Here is a 19056-nt window from a genome sequence, read left to right on the forward strand (position 1 = left end):
ATTCACTTTGAGTCAAAAGATTATCGATAAAACAACTCAAGTACAAATAGCTAAAACAACATATATTAAATCGTGGGTCAATCTTATTCCCTTTAATAATGCGCTTGCGTTTTCAGAACTTCAATTGAATATTTTAATTTATTACTTTTTATTTAAAACCTCGTTTGTCTTATTTCCTTGAAATAGAAGTAGTTGCACATCCTGATATTGATATTGTATCGCTGTTATAACATTGACTTGTTATCGCTATGAGTGAGCATTCGGTCGGTACAGTTTAAAATCGAATCGAATCGAATAAATTGAAAATTAAAATTTTAGTGTTTATAAAAACTAAATTGATTTTGGTTAGAAACTGAATCGAACCGAACCGGTCTGATTCAGTTCGATTCGATTCGATTTGATTGATTTCGATTTTTAATAATTTTTTTATTTTTTACACTTTATTTTTAATATTTTAAAATTTAATTAAAATATTTTAATTTTAATATCATTTAATTTCTCTATATTATTATTGAAAAAATATATTATTATTACTAATCGGTTCGGTTTAATTTTTTGATTTTTTTCTGATTAAAATCGAACCGAATTGAAATAACTGAAATTTCTGAAATTAAAAATCAAACCGAACCGAACCGAAATGTATAAAAAATCAAACTAAAATTTTAAATCAATTCGATTCGATCAATTTTTTCGATTTGAACTGAATACCGCACCCCTCTGATCGCTACCTGCTTTATAATACTAAATGTTTGCAGTTAAAAACAAGAAGAAAAAAAAAAAAACACAAGGTATCTCAATTTTACAGTTCTTTAAAATGAACATTGGAATATGGCCGAGTCCTTAAAACTTTATTTTTATTTATGATTTTTTTTTTAAATTATCCTATTTAGTATTTAAATATTGTTATTAATAACATATTTATAAATTTTTATTTTTAAAAATATATATTTATAAATTTATTAAAATATCTTTATTTTTTTATCAATAAAATAATTATTTTATTTATTTTTATAGTTAAAAATATAATAAAAAATTAAATTACTCATTTTCTTCTAAAAAAAATTTATTTTGTTGATAAAAAAAAATTATTTTATTTTAATAAATTTTTAAAAATATAAGAAATGCCTTAGTGATAATGGTTAGAGTAAGAAAAGAAAAAGGACTATTTATAATATATAACAACTAAATAAAATATTTTATTTAAAAATAAAAATAAATAATTTTTCTCTCTATTCAATAAAAAATAAAATAAAAATACATAAATTAATTTATTAATAATAATAATATTTAGAAATTAAATAATAAATTTTTAAAAATAAAATAAAAAATTATTTTTTAAATATTTTTATTAAAAAAATTAATAATAATTAATGAAAATGCCATTAATTAATAATTAAATGAATAATGAATAATTTTAAAAATATTAAGATTTTAGTATAAACAAATATAAACTTAATTATAGAAAGACAAACATCGAAATTCATGGTATTATTTCGTAAATATTTTTGTTTATTTATAAAAAAAGGGGATAGGAGCCTTTTCTCGTCTGGGCCCTCACTCGTACATCGTAGTAGGCGTGTCCTGGGAATCCGTACGCGGACTGAGAAACCACTTCGTTGCCGCTCTGACGAAGGGAGAAAACCAAAAACCACTCACTTACCCGTCCCCTCCTCGACGCTTGTGAGCCAAAATTAACTCACCAATCCAGTTGCTTCTCTCTCTTCCCTTCTCCTGTTCCACACTACAAATACCGAATGAAGGGGCAGAGGAAGGCAGCCGCAAGCCCCAATATGGCCTTGAATGGTGCCTTGGAGGATGGTAGCAACATGGTGGAGGTTTTTGTTCAAGGAGGGAACGCCGCTGATGACGAGCAGCGAGATGGGGTTGATGAGAATGGGGAGAATCAAAAGGAAATTGAAGAAGGAGAGGAAGATGAAGGGGATGATAATGAGAATGAGAATGAAGATGAGGACGAGGAAGAGGAAGAGGAAGAGAGGAGAGAAGAAGAACGGCCAAAGCTTGATGAGGGTTTCTTCGAAATCGAAGCTATTCGTCGCAAACGGATCCGAAAGGTCTCTCCTTTTCCCCCATACGCACGTATAGTCTTTGTATATGTGTGTTCAAGTTTTCTTTATTGCAAGTGGATGGGTGGGTGAACGATATTTTATATTAATTGTTTGGCTGAATGGCATTTTCTTTACTTTGATTGATGCTACTGCTGCTGCAAATCACTACCAAACGCTGCACAAAAATAGGGTCAGCTTCAGTATCTCATAAAATGGTAAGTGCATCTCTTATACCATCAAGTTTCAGTTTTTATTTTTGGTATTGTTCTTCACTATGTTTCTTATTTGTTTTAAAGGCGAGGCTGGCCAGAAACGGCAAACACTTGGGAGCCCTTAGAGAATCTGCAGTCATGTTCTGATGTCATTGATGCATTTGAGGAGAGGTAAAGTCCCTTTGTTTCCTATTTTCCCCAACTTATATATATATATATATATTTATATATTTATTTATTTTTATGTTGCCTATTTTTGGTAATCAAACATTATCCATAAACTCATATTTTTGCTTGTTTACTCACAATTTCGCCCCATTTTCCCTGTTTCCTGGAATTCAAGCTTACAATCTGGTAAATCTTCACGAAAGAGGAAACGAAAGTATGGAGGTCCTCATAATCAGACCAAGAAGAAGCTGTCACGTTCCTCTGCTGGTTATAACATTACAGGATTCGAAGTAAATGTTGTTGATAAATCCTTATCCTCTGCTCCTCTGAATAACTCAAGCCTTGCTGATCCACCTGTCGGTTCAGGTCATAAAGGACAGAACAATGAAGATGTTAACAATGACAGAACAGTGAAGAAAGCTGATGAGAATGGTTGCACCAATAGTTCAAAAGAAGCTTTTGACATGAAAGAGGATAATGAATATGATCCAAAGCTTAGTGAGCTCAGGGGAACAATGTCTACCAATGATGTGAATGCAGATAAGCTAGCAATACAATTCCAAGAAGGCAATGCTTCAAGGGGTGGCGGCCCCACAAATGGACTTCCCAAGGTTGATTATGGAGATTCTATTCAGGATAGTCGGCGTACAGGTGCTAAGAGAAGGAAGTCTGGTTCAGTGAAGAGGTTTAAGAAGGACTTGGACATGTGTGAATCGCTTTGCTTACAAAGTTCTCCATTTTTCTTACAATCTTCACCATTGAATATCTCGGTTGGCTCTGTTGGGGCAACTGCACAACTAGGAATTGAAAACGGGACTTTTGTAGGGAATAATTCTAGTTATAATCCAGTGGGTGTGAATTCTACAACTATCACCAAGATCCTCAAGCCAATAGGCTTCACAGCTTCTGTGATGGACAATGTTCAGGATGTGCTGGTAAATTTTGTGGCATTGAGGTTTGTCTTCTTAATTCCTACCTTTTAGTGTCTTGTCTTATTGGGCATAATTTTATTTCTTTTACAATGGATCCTTCCCAAAGCTTACAGTGGAGGAAGTATAATACACGTACTGTTTTTCCTGTTACATGTTTATGCTTCTCTCACTCCATATGATGGAGAATCATGCAGTTCCTGATCTCTATGATATACCATGTTGTTATAAAACTATGTTCTTAATATCATTGGTTATCCAGAAAAAACACCTTTAATGCAGTAGCAAATGTGAAGTAGATTTGTAGATCTACAAATGCTGTCAACAGGTTAATACATTAGTTCAAGGTTAGGGAAGAGTAGATCTATTAGAAAAATATGTCTTTGTAGGTGTTTGTTAGCCTGATTTGGGTTGTAGGGATGTTGCTTGTGGTTCATGCGGTGAGATTGGAGGGTCCAAGTAGATCTTGAAGCTTGGTACATGTTCATGTCAACCTTCGTGACACTTTAAGCAATGCTAAATTGAAAAACCCAATACTAGATGGCCCTTGTTGGAGTTGCACCAGCACCACTAGAATTGTATTCTAGGAGCATTTGTTAGTTATGTTCTCTCCTATCTACTTTTGCTTTGTTTAATTATGTATTTGGCATGGAGTTGGTGCATAGAGATAAGTGAATAGCTTGGTCTTAATTGCCGAAAATTGCTTAAATCTTTTCTGGAGGGGAAATGTTGCTTGTGGTTCATGCAGTGAGATTCGAGGGTCCAAGTAGATCTTGAAGCTTGGTACATGTTCATGTCAACATTCGTGACACTTTAAGCAATGCTAAAATGAAAAACCCAATATTAGATGGCCCTTGTTGGAGTTACACCAGCACCACTAAAATTGTATTCTAGGAGCATTTGTTAGTTATGTTCTCTCCTATCTACTTTTGCTTTGTTTAATTATGTATTTGGCATGGAGTTGGTGCATAGAGATAAGTGAATAGCTTGGTCTTAATTGCCGAAAATTGCTTAAATCTTTTCTGGATTATCCCCTCCATGATCCTTCTTGAATTTATAAAGAGTAGGTGATTGCCTTTTTTAGCATATAGACCAAAGACATGAAGAGAGTTTTACAGGTCACTTTAATGCAAAATTGGAATATTGGATGTTATTAAAAGATTTATTAAGGTAATGATATAGAACGATGGACAGGTTTTTTATTTCATTTCATTACATTGTGCTCTATTATCATATTACAAACTTGCACCTAGTAAAACAACGCTGGAAACTTGCTGTTCTGTTGACCTCATTTTTAGGAGTGTACTTGTTAATTCTCAATTTGACTTTGTTTTCTATTCCATTATGTTGTTGAAAGACCCTATCTAGAATTGTCTCATTCTAATAGCCTCTCATAGAAGGCTAAACACCATTAACAAGCTGACGCTGGAAACTTCCAGGTGTTTTTTTTCCCCACTTTTCAGCCCTTCTCTGTTTCTGGATGCAATAGCCATCCAGTAACAATCATGTGAAACCTCTATCTTGCTGTATATGCAACATACTTGTCTTGTGTATAATTCAGCCCTATCATTAATTCATGTATCCTTTGCCCACTACAAGGCATCCATAGACACGTATGTCATCTCCCTACTTCAAAAAATCTGTATGCATTTGCTTATGTAAAAAGGGGGAGACAGGACTCAGGAGGAGCATGAGCTCTGTTGTTATGCAAGGACTACATTATTAGTTGGAATTTGGGTTTTTATGTTTCATCTGGCTAAATATTTTTGTGGTTTGCTTGATAGGTCTGATGGAAAAGAAGTCGTAGTAGATAACACGTTTCTCAAGGCTAATAATCCACTTCTGGTATTAATAAATCCATTGCCTACTTATAGAGCCTCAAAACTTTAGTGAGTAATGCCAGAAGTCTTTTATGATTATTATTGTTATATTTACTTCTTTTTCTGTAATGGGCAGTTGATTGACTTCTATGAGCAACATCTCAAGTACAGTACATGATCCTGTGGAGATTTAGAAGGGAATTTAGCATATGCCGATCATCATCGTTTCTTTTTGTATCTGTGTACAGTTGTAATTTTATAGTAGGATGAGATAGTTCAGGATGATTAGTTCTTAGTCCGTGATTTAGAACTATCTATAGGTGATCTGTATCTCACCTTGTACTTTTTGTATGATTAGATATTTTGTAGTTTATCTACCCCCAAATTCTTGTCAAAGTTTTAACATGCAGATAATTAGAACCTGCTGTGAACTTATATTCTGTCATTTCCAATGAATATCATCTTTATGTCAATCCTCTCCTGTCCTTCCGTGTGAGTGTGAAATATTCTCGAGAGTCGAGTGGATGTTTCCTACGGCATAATGTTGGATTATTTGTAGATGTGAACATGGATGATGCTTATTCTCTCTTGCTGTTTATGTTATCATTAGATACTCTGAGAAAAAAAAATCATTAGATACTCTATGTTTGCTGAAGATATTAACAGCAAAAAGCTGTCATTATCATTACTCGTCCGTCCTATTTTTAGCGTTGTCCTAGATTTTTTTTATCCTACTTTAGTTGTCATTTTTAGAAAAAGAAGAAATTTATTATTTATTTCTTATGTTTTAGTGAAACGCTTTATTTTTAAAAGCACATTATCAGTACAAAGAATGTTTCTGCATAACACATCACCTTTAACTATGTTCTGCTGCAGTGGAAGGTTTTTACAAGGATGTCGTCAAGTTGAGTTCAATTGAATTTATCCATTTGAGTTTATTTTGTTGGATTTTTTTTTGTAATTTTCATATATTTGTGTTATATTACATACAAGTCTATAAAATTAATAAAATTTGATTATAAAATGGATAAATTGATGGGTGTGCATTCTCAGTAATTGTTATTACTTTTTTAAAAATAATTTAATCCAAAATCAAAGGTTGTAAAAGATACCAGAATTAAACCAATTGAAAAAAAAAATGAATTCAAAAAACTAAATTAAAACAATTTAGTTCGATATTTAGGTTACAATCCTCCCTCCTCAAACTACTGATATTTTCTATTCTTGCAAAAAAGGTTCACGAAAAGGGAGTGAATTCCGGAAATTATGCTGCTTCTGCTTGTTGCATTTTCAATAATCTTCACAGGTGACACAATGCTTTCGTTTTCATGCAGACAAGGGAAAATTCAACATCATAGTTAAGTAGGAGAATATTACAAACCCATGTTTCTTTGCAACCATAATTTCTTTAAAAGATTTATTCAACAGAGAATTGTTTTTTTTTTTTTTGGAATAATGATGCATATATATTAGTATATTCATTGTATTCTATAATTTGCCGAATTTATCTACTTCTCGTGTTGCAGTGAAATGAAAGAAAGTGAGGGAATTGGCGTGAAAAATAACTACTAGAGATAGAAATCGTCTTTGCTAAGGTTTTCATGATACCCATTTTTAGTTTTGAAAACAAGGATAAAACATGTTAAAGACGAAAAAAACATGCACTTCATTCGCCAACCTTTTCTTTTTTAGCTTGAAAAAGCAATTTCATTAATTTTGGAATTTGTTAAATGTATCAGATCACCATCTCTTCAATCCTCAACAAGATTTTGCTTCGCTACCCACTAAATTTAGCAGGAGAGAGAGAGAGAGAGAGCAATAAAAAAACAGCAATGGAGAATAATGGAGGGCCATCACCATTGGTACCATTTCTAATGCTGGGTGTCTTGGGATTGGTCCTCTATGGTCAAATGTTCATTGTGTTGCTTCCTCTTCTACTGTTACTTCTTGCCAACTTGGTTTCTCCATCCTGTACAAGTTTCGGCAGATCTGCGCAGGATCCTGAAGGGTATGGCTTGGGAGCTTTGCTTCTACTTGTGCTGTATCTGGTAGGCATCGGTTATGCATCATCAGGACATTGCCGAGCTCAAGATGCTGAAGGATATTGGTTGAAGGCATTGCTTCTGCTTGTGCTCTATGTTGTGGGGGTTGGTTGTTTTACAAATCAGCAACACAGCAGTGGCTCTCGCGCTGATGCTGGAGGCTATGGCGTAGGAACATTGCTTGTAGTTGCGGTGTTCTATGTTCTTGTTCTGGGTAACATTTGGTGAGATGATCAATTTCGGGATTGTTTGGTTCAAGTAGTTACTTCCTGTGTATTAATTCACAAAGGTTAGGAGGAAAGAGTGTCTTCGACTTCCCAGAACTTGAAGTTCTTACTCCCAACCAAACAAGACCTGATGAGTTAAATAGAAGAACTTGAGAGGAAAGTTGCAGTATTGGCATGTGAAAGATATAATCTGATTTCTTATTATAATTGTTCTATTCTAATGTAGAATAATTAAATTATATAAAAAGAGGAAATTCAACTTATATTTAGGCTTCACCTTTGATGAAGAGGAGGAGCAAGCAAGCTGCACTCCAATCCACACACCAGAAGCTCAGCTCTTATGCATAATCCACCAGATTGCAGCATCCTCATCCTGCCTTATAGAAGATTGTTTATTGCCTGGCAAGTTTGGAGCTGCTGATGAATTTTAGAACTTGAGATGAATCATGAATGTGCCAAGTGCAGACTTTATCACAAAGTTGCAAATTAATTTATTTACTTGGAGGATTATTTCAAAAAAAATAATTCCTTACAAGGAATTCCAATTTATGTGGAGAACATGGCTTTGAAGGATTCTATTCTTTAGTTTTCCTTTATAAACTATGATTCCAGGATTCTTCATACATTTTGATCAATGATATTTCAAATTGTAAATTGAAATTAAACGTTGATGTATAATCAAGCAAAAACAGCATAATTCCAACTTCTGAAAATGTTAGCATATCTGCAAAAGGACAACATTTTATTGCAGGAAAACTAAAAGAACATTGTTTTTAAACAAGTTGCAGATTTCAAACAAGAAAAGCAGAGGCCTAAGCACCATGCTTGTCCAAGATTTTAGCCACAACCTCCTTGGACTCTGTCAACTTCTTGATGCTCATTTTCAGCTTCACACGCTTGCAAGAAACAGCAGGAGATTCTTCTAGCAGTTTCAGTATTTCACCACCATTTGAAACCATCAGCTCATTAATAAACTCAGGCTCCATTTCCTCGTTCACCAGATTTTTAACACTGTATTGCAAATGCAGAGCCATAAAATCAACCAACCTCCACAACACAATCTTCCAGTAAGCAACCATTCTCATTTTCAGGTCAAATGCTTGATTTAGAACATTCCAATCATTCTTAAGATGCCCAATTCTCACCACTCCTAAACCTTGAATGGTTGTCTGGGGTGCTTGATTCAGAACATGCCCAAAATCCCTGAGATTTCCATTTGCCACCACTGAAGTTTTTGACATATCATCTAAGAATTTTTGTTTTTGAGCCATGAGATAGTTCCAGTCCTTCAGGTAATCAGGAGAACTAGTGTAATCTGTCAGCTTTTCCATTTGGACAGTCTCCACAACCCAATTGGTGGAACGCTCTTTCATCTTTGCTATGATGTTGAATCCTGCTTGTTTGATGGAGCACTGAAGTTGGTGATAATTGGAGGAATGATGCAGCAGAACAGATATCACTACACTTTCTATATATTGCCATACTTGTTCAAGAAATCTGACAGGCATTTTTGATATCCCCTCAACTTTTCTCCACAGTATACTTTGGAAAACATTGTGACCAAGGAAATTAGGCAGTTTAATCCCCTGTGCTTCTTCAAAAACCTCAATCTCCTCCACAAGAAAATCCCTTTTGGGATCACTTTCAGGGCAACTATATAGTGTGTTCTTGTATTCATTAAGCATTTCAACCAATCTAGCAGTGCAATGCATTTTCTTATCATCTGGGTATTCATCAAATTCTCCTCTCACAAGGATTTTTCTCAGGGTCTCTTTGGCAGACACTATAATGCTAATGAAAGCTGTCATTGCCTCAGAAACAGAGGACATCTTCTTAGGCATCTTATCCAGCTCTGAAATATTCGCATTGAGCTTGTCATCAATCTGTCTGACAATATCCGGCAAGCATTTAGATATGATTGTTGCCTGGATTTGCATTAGTTTTTGGGCCAGAACTGGGACACCCACCATGGACTTGTCTAGCTTGGATAGAAGAGGATGAGTTTCAAACAGTCTAGCTTCTTCTCTTCGGGCCTCTTCATAAGATTCATCACCAATGCGATTCCTGACACAGACATAGCCAAGGCCTATATTCACATCATCAGCAGTAACCTTCTCGAGCAGCCCTTCTGGAGACTTGTCTGCTTTTGTGACCACAGCAAGAGTCCTCACACCAGTTTTATCCACTTTCTGAGACATTCTGATAGATTCACAAGTGGTAAAATCAACAGTAGCAGACAGAACATTGAGTATAATGCTCTCTTCAGGAATTATATACTTCCATAATAATTTTTGCTATTTGCTCATAGATGTCATCAGGTTGGCCATGGACGGGAACTCTAGTAATTCCAGGCAGATCAATCATTGTAAGATCTGGTACACCATTTTTTTTTCACTAGCAATATCAAGGGAGTATTGGATATGCCCTTTCCACAGCCTGCAATAACAGCAGTGGCATCATTAATGGCATCTGAAACATGGTCTTCATCTGTGATCACAGTGTTGCCGTTGAACTCCAAAGAAAGCTCTAGTTTAGGCGATGGATTGTGTTGCAGCCTCATAACAAGGGGTACTCTTGTGCAAATGCCCTGACCACGTGGAAGGCTGATACCAGCCAGTGATTCAAGAACACTAGACTTGCCAGAGGATTGATCACCAACAACAACAATGGTGGGTAGTTGTATGCCTTCCTCAATGACCCTGAGGTGCCTGAGCTTGTCCACTGCATCAAGGAGAGGTCGAATACTTTCATTGAATGATGAAACTAAGGGAAGATATGAAGATATGTCAACAATTTCTGAGCCTTGAGCGTTGCCTCCACCCATTCTCACAAAGAAAGGGAGACACGAAAAGAAAAGGAAGCGTCAGTTGGGCGTTTCATAACAATGGAGAGGGAGAAATTTATAGGAGTCTCAATAGTAAATTTTTTTTTGTTCCATAGAAAATTGAGTGGAAAGCGAAAAGTTCTTTCTTGGAAAACCAAAAGCATCGAGCTTCTCATCTCTTCATGTCTAAGGGTCACTGAATACTAAAAGGAATGTACCAGTAAAATTTGGTGGGCTCGACGCCATGAATATTTGTTTTTCGACATTCCAACTTCCAACTAACTCTTTGGGTTCTACAGAAACTGACAGCTATGCATTTATTTCTCTCATGCTCATTAATTTTTCCTATAGAATTGAATTTCATATACACATGATAAGAGAACAAAATCTCTTTTTATCTCTGCCGCAGCAGTGCTGCTCTTAAACATCCATATCTTCGGATTTTCAAAATGGGGAGACCAATATAAACTCAAGCTCATATAAAAACAAACTTAATAACCTGTTAGATTAAGTAATTGTACCAAAATCTGTGTAAAATTAATTAAAATGTATATGTATATGTCAATATTTAATATAATGGTTGTTAAGCTCTCTCCATCCCTCACCCTTTCAAAATGTAGAAAACATTCACGAAGACAGAATTGAAGCATTTAAAGGCAAAGATCCAACAAGCAAGAGACACTATTTTAAAAGGTTACACAGAATACTGAGGCATTGAAAAGGTTGCTACATCAGAAAAACAAAACTATTACATCAGAACTAGTTCTTAGGTATGTTTTTCCCAACAATCTTAGCGGGTGCTATCCGTAGAAGATTTCCTGGCTTACCAGGGAGAGCACCTTTGATCATCACAACACGAAGATCATTATCAATTTTAACAATTCTGAGTTTCCTGATCTTTGTTTTGGTTCCACCCATCCTGCCAGGCATCTTCTTACCCTTGTATACTCGGCCAGGTGTTGTTCCAGCACCAATGGATCCCAGTGCTCTATGACTCTTGGAACCATGGGTCATTTGGCCTCTCTTGAAATTGTGCCGCTTAATTCCACCTGTAAGTAATTGGAGATACAAGCAAATAAAAGGGGGAATTAGGAAACACATAATAGGGGCTTCTGAATTATCCCTTATCAGAAAATCAGAAACACCAATTCATAAATAATGAAAAAGAGACCTAAAATTGGTGAATAGAGGACCAAAAAGATCGTCACTACAAAATACCAACAGTTCCATAATAGGTAAGACCACCATCACTGGTCTCCAATGAGAGAATTGACTAATTATGGTATCACACACTAAATATATGCTCCTTGTGACAAGCAAGCTCCTGGCAACAACACAGTTTTTGTGACAAATGGGGACCTGTGCACTAAGCTCTTCATCCTTCACCAACCAAATATGTGTAGGCATATATATGCTGACATACTAAAGCTGGAGCTGATTCTTAAAGGGTAATAACCAGTTAAACACATCATGAAACAGGGGATCTTTTCGGAGATCCATCGACAAAGTCTTGCGAGGTTCTTCATTTGAATTTGTTGTTCATACAGACGAGTTACTTGCTCTAATGCGCCGCCCAGAAAAAACACATACACAGACAGACTTCTTTTCACCATGAATCTCTACCCATGCCAGCATGTTCAGTTATGTTTGCAGTTTGCACATAAGAAGGATATATCTATACTTAGTGTATAGAGCATATTAGCTGCAAGTGATAAATGTCAGATCGCATGAAGCAAATGAGATGCTGCAGAACATCTGTTAAATCAAGCCGCATCTACCTGTAGACATTTTCTCTCACTTCTATTACTGTTCATTATTTTTTATTTTTCTTTTTGAAGTATGTCACCACCAAAGAACAAAGCTCCTCATCCACAAGTACAACAAATATCCAACTTGATAAATTAAATCATCACTAAACATTTCTCCAAAATCCTCAACCTTTTTAGCTCCTCATCCACAACATTACATTGCTCTCAATGTCTCAAGCAAAAGTAAGAAAAATACCTTCTAATAATTCTCACAATTCTATCCTGGGGAAAAAAAGGGCCAAACCAACATACCCACCAACCCACACAGCAAACCAAGAAAAACACCCAAGCGAGCTGAATTAAAAATAAAAACAGAAAAGCACAAACCTTGAAAGCCTTTGCCGATGGTTGTTCCAGAGACATCAACAAGATCCCCCTCCTTAAAAAGCTCCTCGAGAACCAACTTCTGTCCAACCTCAAACCCATCAATATTTTGCAACCTAAACTCTTGCAAATGCCTCATAGGTATAATCCCAGACTTCTCCAAATGCCCCAACTCAGGCTTTGTCAGCTTTTTATCCCTAACCCTCCTATAACCCACCTGAACCGAATCATACCCATCAGTTGCCTGAGTCTTAATTTGAGTCACAATGTTCCCTTCTCGAAAGCCAACAACAGTGACAGGCACAACCGTTCCATTAGGCTCAAAGAAACTCATCATGCCAAGTTTAGTTCCCATCACACCAACTCCAGCTTCCGTGCTCATTGCCACAATGGCGAGGCTAAATTTCTTACTTCTGCCAGTGCAGGTGGTGAAAGCGAGAGGAGTTTTGGTGTGGGAAAGAAGTGGGTTCCGGGTGATGGGGGAAAGGAAACTACATTTCAAGGAATTGGTGGGGATTCTGGGTTTAACAAGTGATGAAGTGCAATAGCAATGGCCTAGCGGTGAAACAGCTGAGATTGGCATATTCTCGTTTTCAAATATTTTGGATTAGGAATTGGGATTGGAGGAAAATCGAATTAACCACTGCTTCATTTGTTAGAAACAAATTCTATGGAAATCGAAAGGATAGACTGCAGAGAAAAGCAGAGAGCGGCTGTTTTTCTTATCCTCAATTGGGGGGTAGAGAGAGAGAGCCCGCAATCCTGTGGGCTATCGACTATCTCTTAGTGTGTGACCAAACCAATATGGCCGTTTGATTCCATCACATATGGTCAATGGTATAATGGAATAATTTTGCATTAATTTTTCAGTTTTCTTTTTTTTTTAAAAAAAAAATAATGAAAATGTTAAGCTAAATTTTAATGAAAATAATTGTAATACTTCGCAAATTAAATATTTATTATACCTAATCTAGGTTAATTTTCGTATAAAATCTAGTTTATATTAAATATATTCTTTTCTCTCCCTTTATTTACCAAAAATAACTAGAAAACTGTTTTTTTTAAATTTTTTTATAAAAAATATTTTCTAAAAACAGTTTTCTATTTTTATTTTAATTTAAAAAATAAATATTTTTTGATAAATATTTTTAGTAAAACAAACAATTCCCTTATAAAAAGATAAAAAATTACTAGTTAATCCATACAAAATTTCTAAACCAATTATCATCTAAACAAATAACTGAAAGCTGAGAGAAAATAAATAAATAAATAAATAACTGCAAGCAAGAAATGATCACAGGTTGAAAACCCAACCCTTTTGACAAGAGTTGTGAATCATATCCAATCTGTACATGGAAATATAAACTATGCTATGTTCCATGATACACTCATCAATGGCCAGGAGCCCTCTGCACATAAGCTCAACATGTAATGTCTATAAACACAGTGCCTATTGCTATTGGGATGATCATATGAAGCCTGCAAATCACTACTGCTGTTGTAACAAAACCAGCTAGCTACGTCTGCCCCTCACGATCAGCTGAAGGTTGAATCTCTTGAGTAGTGGACCCATTGCGTTCGGCTCTTCCAATCTGAATCCCCGAAGAAGAACCTTCATGATAATTTGTTTGGCTAGATCCATTTCTTGATGATGATGATGCTGCTGCTGCTGCTGCTTCTTTTAGGCCTCTCTTTTTCTTCACCTTCTCAGCCCAATCAATAATGCCAGCTTGGATGTGCTCGTCAAATATTACTTTCTTGTATGAACTTCCCATCTTCATTCCATTTCAAACGAAAAAGGGTCATGACATTTTCGCGAAAGGGTCCAAAGTTAACATTGTAAAAACAGCTCAACAGACCTGCGTGACAATGGCGTAGAGTGGGAGGGTGCTGTAACTGCAGAATATCTGAATGAACACCCTAAACGAAGGGGAGAAGAAAAATAAAATAGCACCATCAATGTGCATTCATTAAATCCTCAAAAGGAAGAAGGTGCAAGAAATCTACCCAATCACCATCCTGGGAACAATGTAGCGGACTTTTCCCATTATGCAGGAATCAAAGCCATATAGAACCTGCAGAGGTGTAAAAGCCAGAGTGATTATGTCCATCCCTTGTAAAAAGCAGACCACAAACAATCAGCTTTTACCCATATCCAGAAGAAAACTGCTATCTCAAAAGCATTTTGGAAGAGGACGAAATGAATCAAGTACAGGATAATGTCAGGTCGGTTGAACCAAAAGTGTTCATCTGATGGTTTAACTACCAAGTCCCCTTCTATGGCTATATGTTTCTCGGCGACTTCACGAGCCAATTCGGTTATTACATGCTCCAACTTGGTACCCACAGCAAATAAAAGCTGGAAAACCAAAATGTAAGTCAAACTTGGCACAAATGGAAAAAAAAAAGATTGAAAAGCGAAGATAATTCATTCCCGAGTAAGAGAGACAGAAGCCTACTCACAAGAAATGGAATGAATGCTATCCAGAAATACGTATGCCAACCTACACAGAGGAGAAAACTATAATTCATGCTTTAACTTGACTCAATGTGATAGTAAAAATATTCTAGCTAATTCAAAATTTTGGATTTTTCTAATTGTGAATTGAAGCTCAAGTTCATGTTTGATTCATAAATTATTTACATACTATAAAATAAATTTAAGCTCATACCTAATTAACTCAAGCAATCAACCCCTATTCACATCCCTTTAAACTTTTTACTTCTAATAGATAGACGCACGCATACAGGGTTCAGAGATAGGACTAGACCATTGTCAAAACTATGAGACTTTGAACAAAGTCCTTGGTCCTATGCATGCACACTCCATAGTGATGTAGGATTCCAAAGGACCATCCCTTTTTACTTAGAATGCTAAATTCACTCCATGTTCAATGTTATTGGGCCAAGACCCAAGATTTATTAAGCTGCAAAAGTTTGACATGACATCAGATAAAAAGTGGATGTTAAAACAAGAGAAATGTCAATAGCACATGGAAGTAAAGAGAAAAACATAACTACCATTAACATTCAGCAATAAGAAGATGACCACAAATATCCAAAGGTACCAACTGCAACCAAAGGAAATAGGCAAATCAAGGAGATCAATTAGCAAATAAACAACAATTTCAAGGTAACTAGTCAAACACACTACAGGCTGTAAAAGCAGTTAATGACATGAGCGATTTAGCACTTGCCTTGTACCAACAACTGTCTTAAAATCATCTTCAAGGGCACGTACCATGTATCTGTGGAAGTTAAATTTTGGATTTCCTCTGCAATGTGTCTACACCAAAAGCAATATATGGGCAGATAAAGATCCGTAGCCTTGTAAAACAGTAGTAAGTAAGCTAATTGTGAGATAGTAAAAAAAACTTCAAATGTACCATGATGAAACCTAGTCGGAGAGTTATATAATCTGATTTTGTCACAGATGCATGAAATTGCTTCAAAAAGGAATGCTGAAAAAAGAGGGAGAGAGAGAGAGTTTTAAGAATGTATAAGCAAAAAGAAAGAAAGCAACGATTTAAAGATATTAGAATAATTTTTTGCTTGCATTTTTACCAAAAAAAAAGATACCAGATGTTATTATTCCCCAACAATTTTGTGTTCAACTAATACCATTTCTTAAAGTGCCTTTGAGTCCATGCTAGTTACTCAAAAAGAGTAAGCTTTACTAATGAATATCTTGGTCTAAAAGTTCAAACTTATATGTGAGGACCAAAGCATAGGTATAGGTTTTATTGTCACACACTGTCTTTCCCCAGATTACCAAGAGATGTGAACTTATTACTGCTCCTCTCAAGCTTAAAAGACCAGGTGCTCTCACACAAAAACATTTTAGGCTTGAAACATGGGACAGTTAGGATTTGAACTCTTCTGTTTGAGTAAAGGCTTTCATAATAAGTGAACCATTCAAACTTCTAGGTGATGGTTCAAGAAAATGTTCTAATAACCCATGGGTGCCGCAAAGGCAATGAGAAGGCCTTTGGAGCTGAGAGGGCTAAAACTATAAAGTTAAAGGCATGGAAAAGAACTCTGTTAAACAAGGAAGTCATTTTGATGGAAGAGGCATGACCATGCCTAGGCGGTTTCTGACCCAAGTAACATCAAGTCTCTAAAGTGAGGATTTGTGGAAAACAAAGCAAGATTGCAAGATTCTCACACACAGTATAAAGAAAATTAAATTTGGCTTTTGAAATAATCTCACTTTCTGAAAAGATATGGCAGATAGATAAGATATTAACTTACTATCCACCCCAGCAGAGCTAAATCTTTAAAAATGCCCGCAAAATGCTCCTGGATAAATTTGTGTTGATAGACACTGGTGACCTTCTTTCTCAAAACTGCACAACCACAGTTTGTAGATAGACATAATGAGCATAAAAAACAGCCAAACTGCCTTTTTCAAGAAATTAAAAATGGAACAAGATCTCATTTTTCAGTTTTCCCACTAGTTCAGTCAATCATCAAATAAGCACAAAGTTAAACCCAAAATAAGGAATTGTTTGAACAGCTTGGAACTCTAGCTTTCATGGAAGATTGGCAGTTCTAATAACAACAAATTTAATGATACAAGCATCTGCTAACTATAAAGTATACTATATCAAGAGCAAAATATATCTAATTTAATGCTAAAAGATTTTACCTTCGTCTGTATCATATCGATCTTTTCCAATTGAGTTCTCCCAGTGTTGCCATTGACGAATCTAAATTAAAACAAAATGAATCATTATGAAAGTAAAATTAGACAGCCCCTTAAAATTTGGAAATTAAAGGCAAAAAGAATTGTATCAGATGCTCACCCTTGCCCCTCCAAAAATTACAATGAATACGCTGAAAGTAACATGGACGATGGCTAGGACAAAAATAAAGATATGTAGGTGATGTAGAGCTTCTAAGGATAACAATGGCACCTCACCCTAAAGAAAAAAATGGGAGCAAAAACAGAAATTATGAATCATAATTCAAATTTAGTTGTGCAGCTACAGAAATTCAGTGCATCAAACAATCATTATCTTGAAACCAGTGTTCCATTGCCTACATAGCAGAAAAATCGGAAAACCAAATGATTATGTTCTTTTTCTTCGCTTCTCATATTCTTCACCTTTTGTTTTTTAAAAATGGGGAAAATGGAGGGAAGTTTCACATTGGCATACGCTAAGTGACCTCACAAGTCACAGGAAAGCTATAAAATGTAACCCACATTCACATTACTGAAAATATTTTCGATAACATCAGGAATCCAACAGTGTAACTCAAGAATGCAATTAATAAATGATGAACTTGTTGTCTTAGCAAATATATCATCTCTTTTGTTGACCTCATTGAGAAACTCCAACCCAACAAATTTTCCATTGCCTTAATTGTGCATGAAAGGAAATGTAATAGCAATTATTACCACCCAAATGAAGCAAAATGGTGCAATTGAATGACAGAGGATAATATTAGGATATTAGGCTTATATGGTTAAAATTAACTGTAAAATTCACAAATTTATAACTGAACTGTTCATTGATTTCCTTTTTTTTCTTTCTGCTGCTCAAACTATTACTGGTATGATAAACTTACAAAATGAACAATTGCCTTCCAAAACAGTAGAAGATATAACACATCCCTTGCTATTTTAATCACTATTGCAAGCACAGGACAAAGAATAACAATAAAAAACAGCATCAGATGGTAGTATAATACCTTCTTTTGACAGTAATCAATCTGGGATTCTACTGTTTCAGCCAGAAGGTGCCTGGTAGTGCCAGAAATGCTAGCAGTTGTAGCTGTAGTATTAGATTCTTGTCCTTCTTCTCTTTTCTCAGAGAGATCACAAGGAAGCATATTATTAATCACACGCTCAGGTACACAAAATTTAGAGATTGTGCCCTGAGATACTGTCAATAACAGTGATATGAAACCCAGGAGCATCAACTCTGCCCATCAAAGCACACAAGTAAACCCTCAGAACATAAAGGGGTAAGCAAAAATCTCATCCAAAAAAGATTTCACCTTCCTACAATATAAGATGCTCACATGGAAAAAAGAAAATTTTCTTTCCAAAATAAATACAAAAATGTAGGATTTCAGAAAGATTTCTCTCTCCATCCAAATATATTGAAATGCAGACAGACGCAAAAACACAGAAATTAGAAAGAAAGAGGATCCAGAACATTTTCATTTAATGAAAAATGCAAAACAAGAGATGGGTAGAAGAAAAGCAACCTTCTTTAATTTTCTGGAGGGCTTCATATAAGGGTTTCTGCTTCTTCCTCTTAAAATATTTGCCACTGTAATGGAGAAATCTCTCTAGAGCTAGAGAAACGGCAACAATGACAGTGCAAACAGCAGCAACAACCCATGTAGGCGTGAATTCTAACGAATATTCCTCTTCACTTTCTCCGCCACTCATCTCTGTCTTTCTTCCTTCTCCTGCTCTTCTCCTCCTCCTTCCCTTGTGCATGAATGATTTTCAATGAAATTAACGTAAAATTCGAAGAGAAACCTGGGTAGTTACTCTCACATGTGAGATATGTGGATGTGAGTGGGAAAAATAAATAGATAAATAATTTTTAAAAAAAATTATTTTCTAAAAAGTCAAACGCCGCGGAGAAAACGTGCACGTTCCCCTTTTTTTTTCATGCA

General features: G+C 35.5%; 3 protein-coding genes and 1 pseudogene across 3 annotated transcripts; 1 reads left to right on the plus strand and 3 right to left on the minus strand.

Moving 5' to 3' along the window:
- The first annotated feature begins 1547 nt into the window (after nucleotides 1-1547).
- LOC110623398 (chromo domain-containing protein LHP1) lies at nucleotides 1548-5668 on the plus strand. The gene is made up of 6 exons (XM_021768329.2): nucleotides 1548-2072; nucleotides 2256-2281; nucleotides 2363-2449; nucleotides 2622-3401; nucleotides 5160-5220; nucleotides 5332-5668. The coding sequence occupies exons 1-6, from the start codon at nucleotides 1755-1757 to the stop codon at nucleotides 5371-5373; spliced, it is 1314 nt and encodes a 437-aa protein (XP_021624021.1). The 5' UTR covers nucleotides 1548-1754; the 3' UTR covers nucleotides 5374-5668.
- A 2608-nt stretch (nucleotides 5669-8276) lies between these two features.
- On the minus strand, nucleotides 8277-10765 carry LOC110622931 (annotated as a pseudogene).
- A 149-nt stretch (nucleotides 10766-10914) lies between these two features.
- On the minus strand, nucleotides 10915-13164 carry LOC110622932 (50S ribosomal protein L3, chloroplastic). The gene is made up of 2 exons (XM_021767683.2): nucleotides 12424-13164; nucleotides 10915-11337 (listed from the first exon to the last, which is right to left on the minus strand). Exons 1-2 carry the CDS (start codon nucleotides 13001-13003, stop codon nucleotides 11048-11050), a joined length of 870 nt encoding a protein of 289 aa, XP_021623375.1. The 5' UTR covers nucleotides 13004-13164; the 3' UTR covers nucleotides 10915-11047.
- A 505-nt stretch (nucleotides 13165-13669) lies between these two features.
- On the minus strand, nucleotides 13670-18922 carry LOC110622933 (MLO-like protein 1). The gene is made up of 13 exons (XM_021767684.2): nucleotides 18637-18922; nucleotides 18115-18347; nucleotides 17226-17342; nucleotides 17069-17129; nucleotides 16672-16766; nucleotides 15807-15881; nucleotides 15618-15706; nucleotides 15442-15491; nucleotides 14884-14924; nucleotides 14570-14779; nucleotides 14428-14495; nucleotides 14280-14340; nucleotides 13670-14195 (listed from the first exon to the last, which is right to left on the minus strand). Exons 1-13 carry the CDS (start codon nucleotides 18872-18874, stop codon nucleotides 13938-13940), a joined length of 1596 nt encoding a protein of 531 aa, XP_021623376.1. The 5' UTR covers nucleotides 18875-18922; the 3' UTR covers nucleotides 13670-13937.
- Between the last annotated feature and the right edge of the window lie 134 nt (nucleotides 18923-19056).

The sequence above is a fragment of the Manihot esculenta genome, chromosome 9 (assembly GCF_001659605.2).
Source record: "Manihot esculenta cultivar AM560-2 chromosome 9, M.esculenta_v8, whole genome shotgun sequence".
In the NCBI taxonomy this organism is placed as follows: Eukaryota; Viridiplantae; Streptophyta; class Magnoliopsida; order Malpighiales; family Euphorbiaceae; genus Manihot; species Manihot esculenta.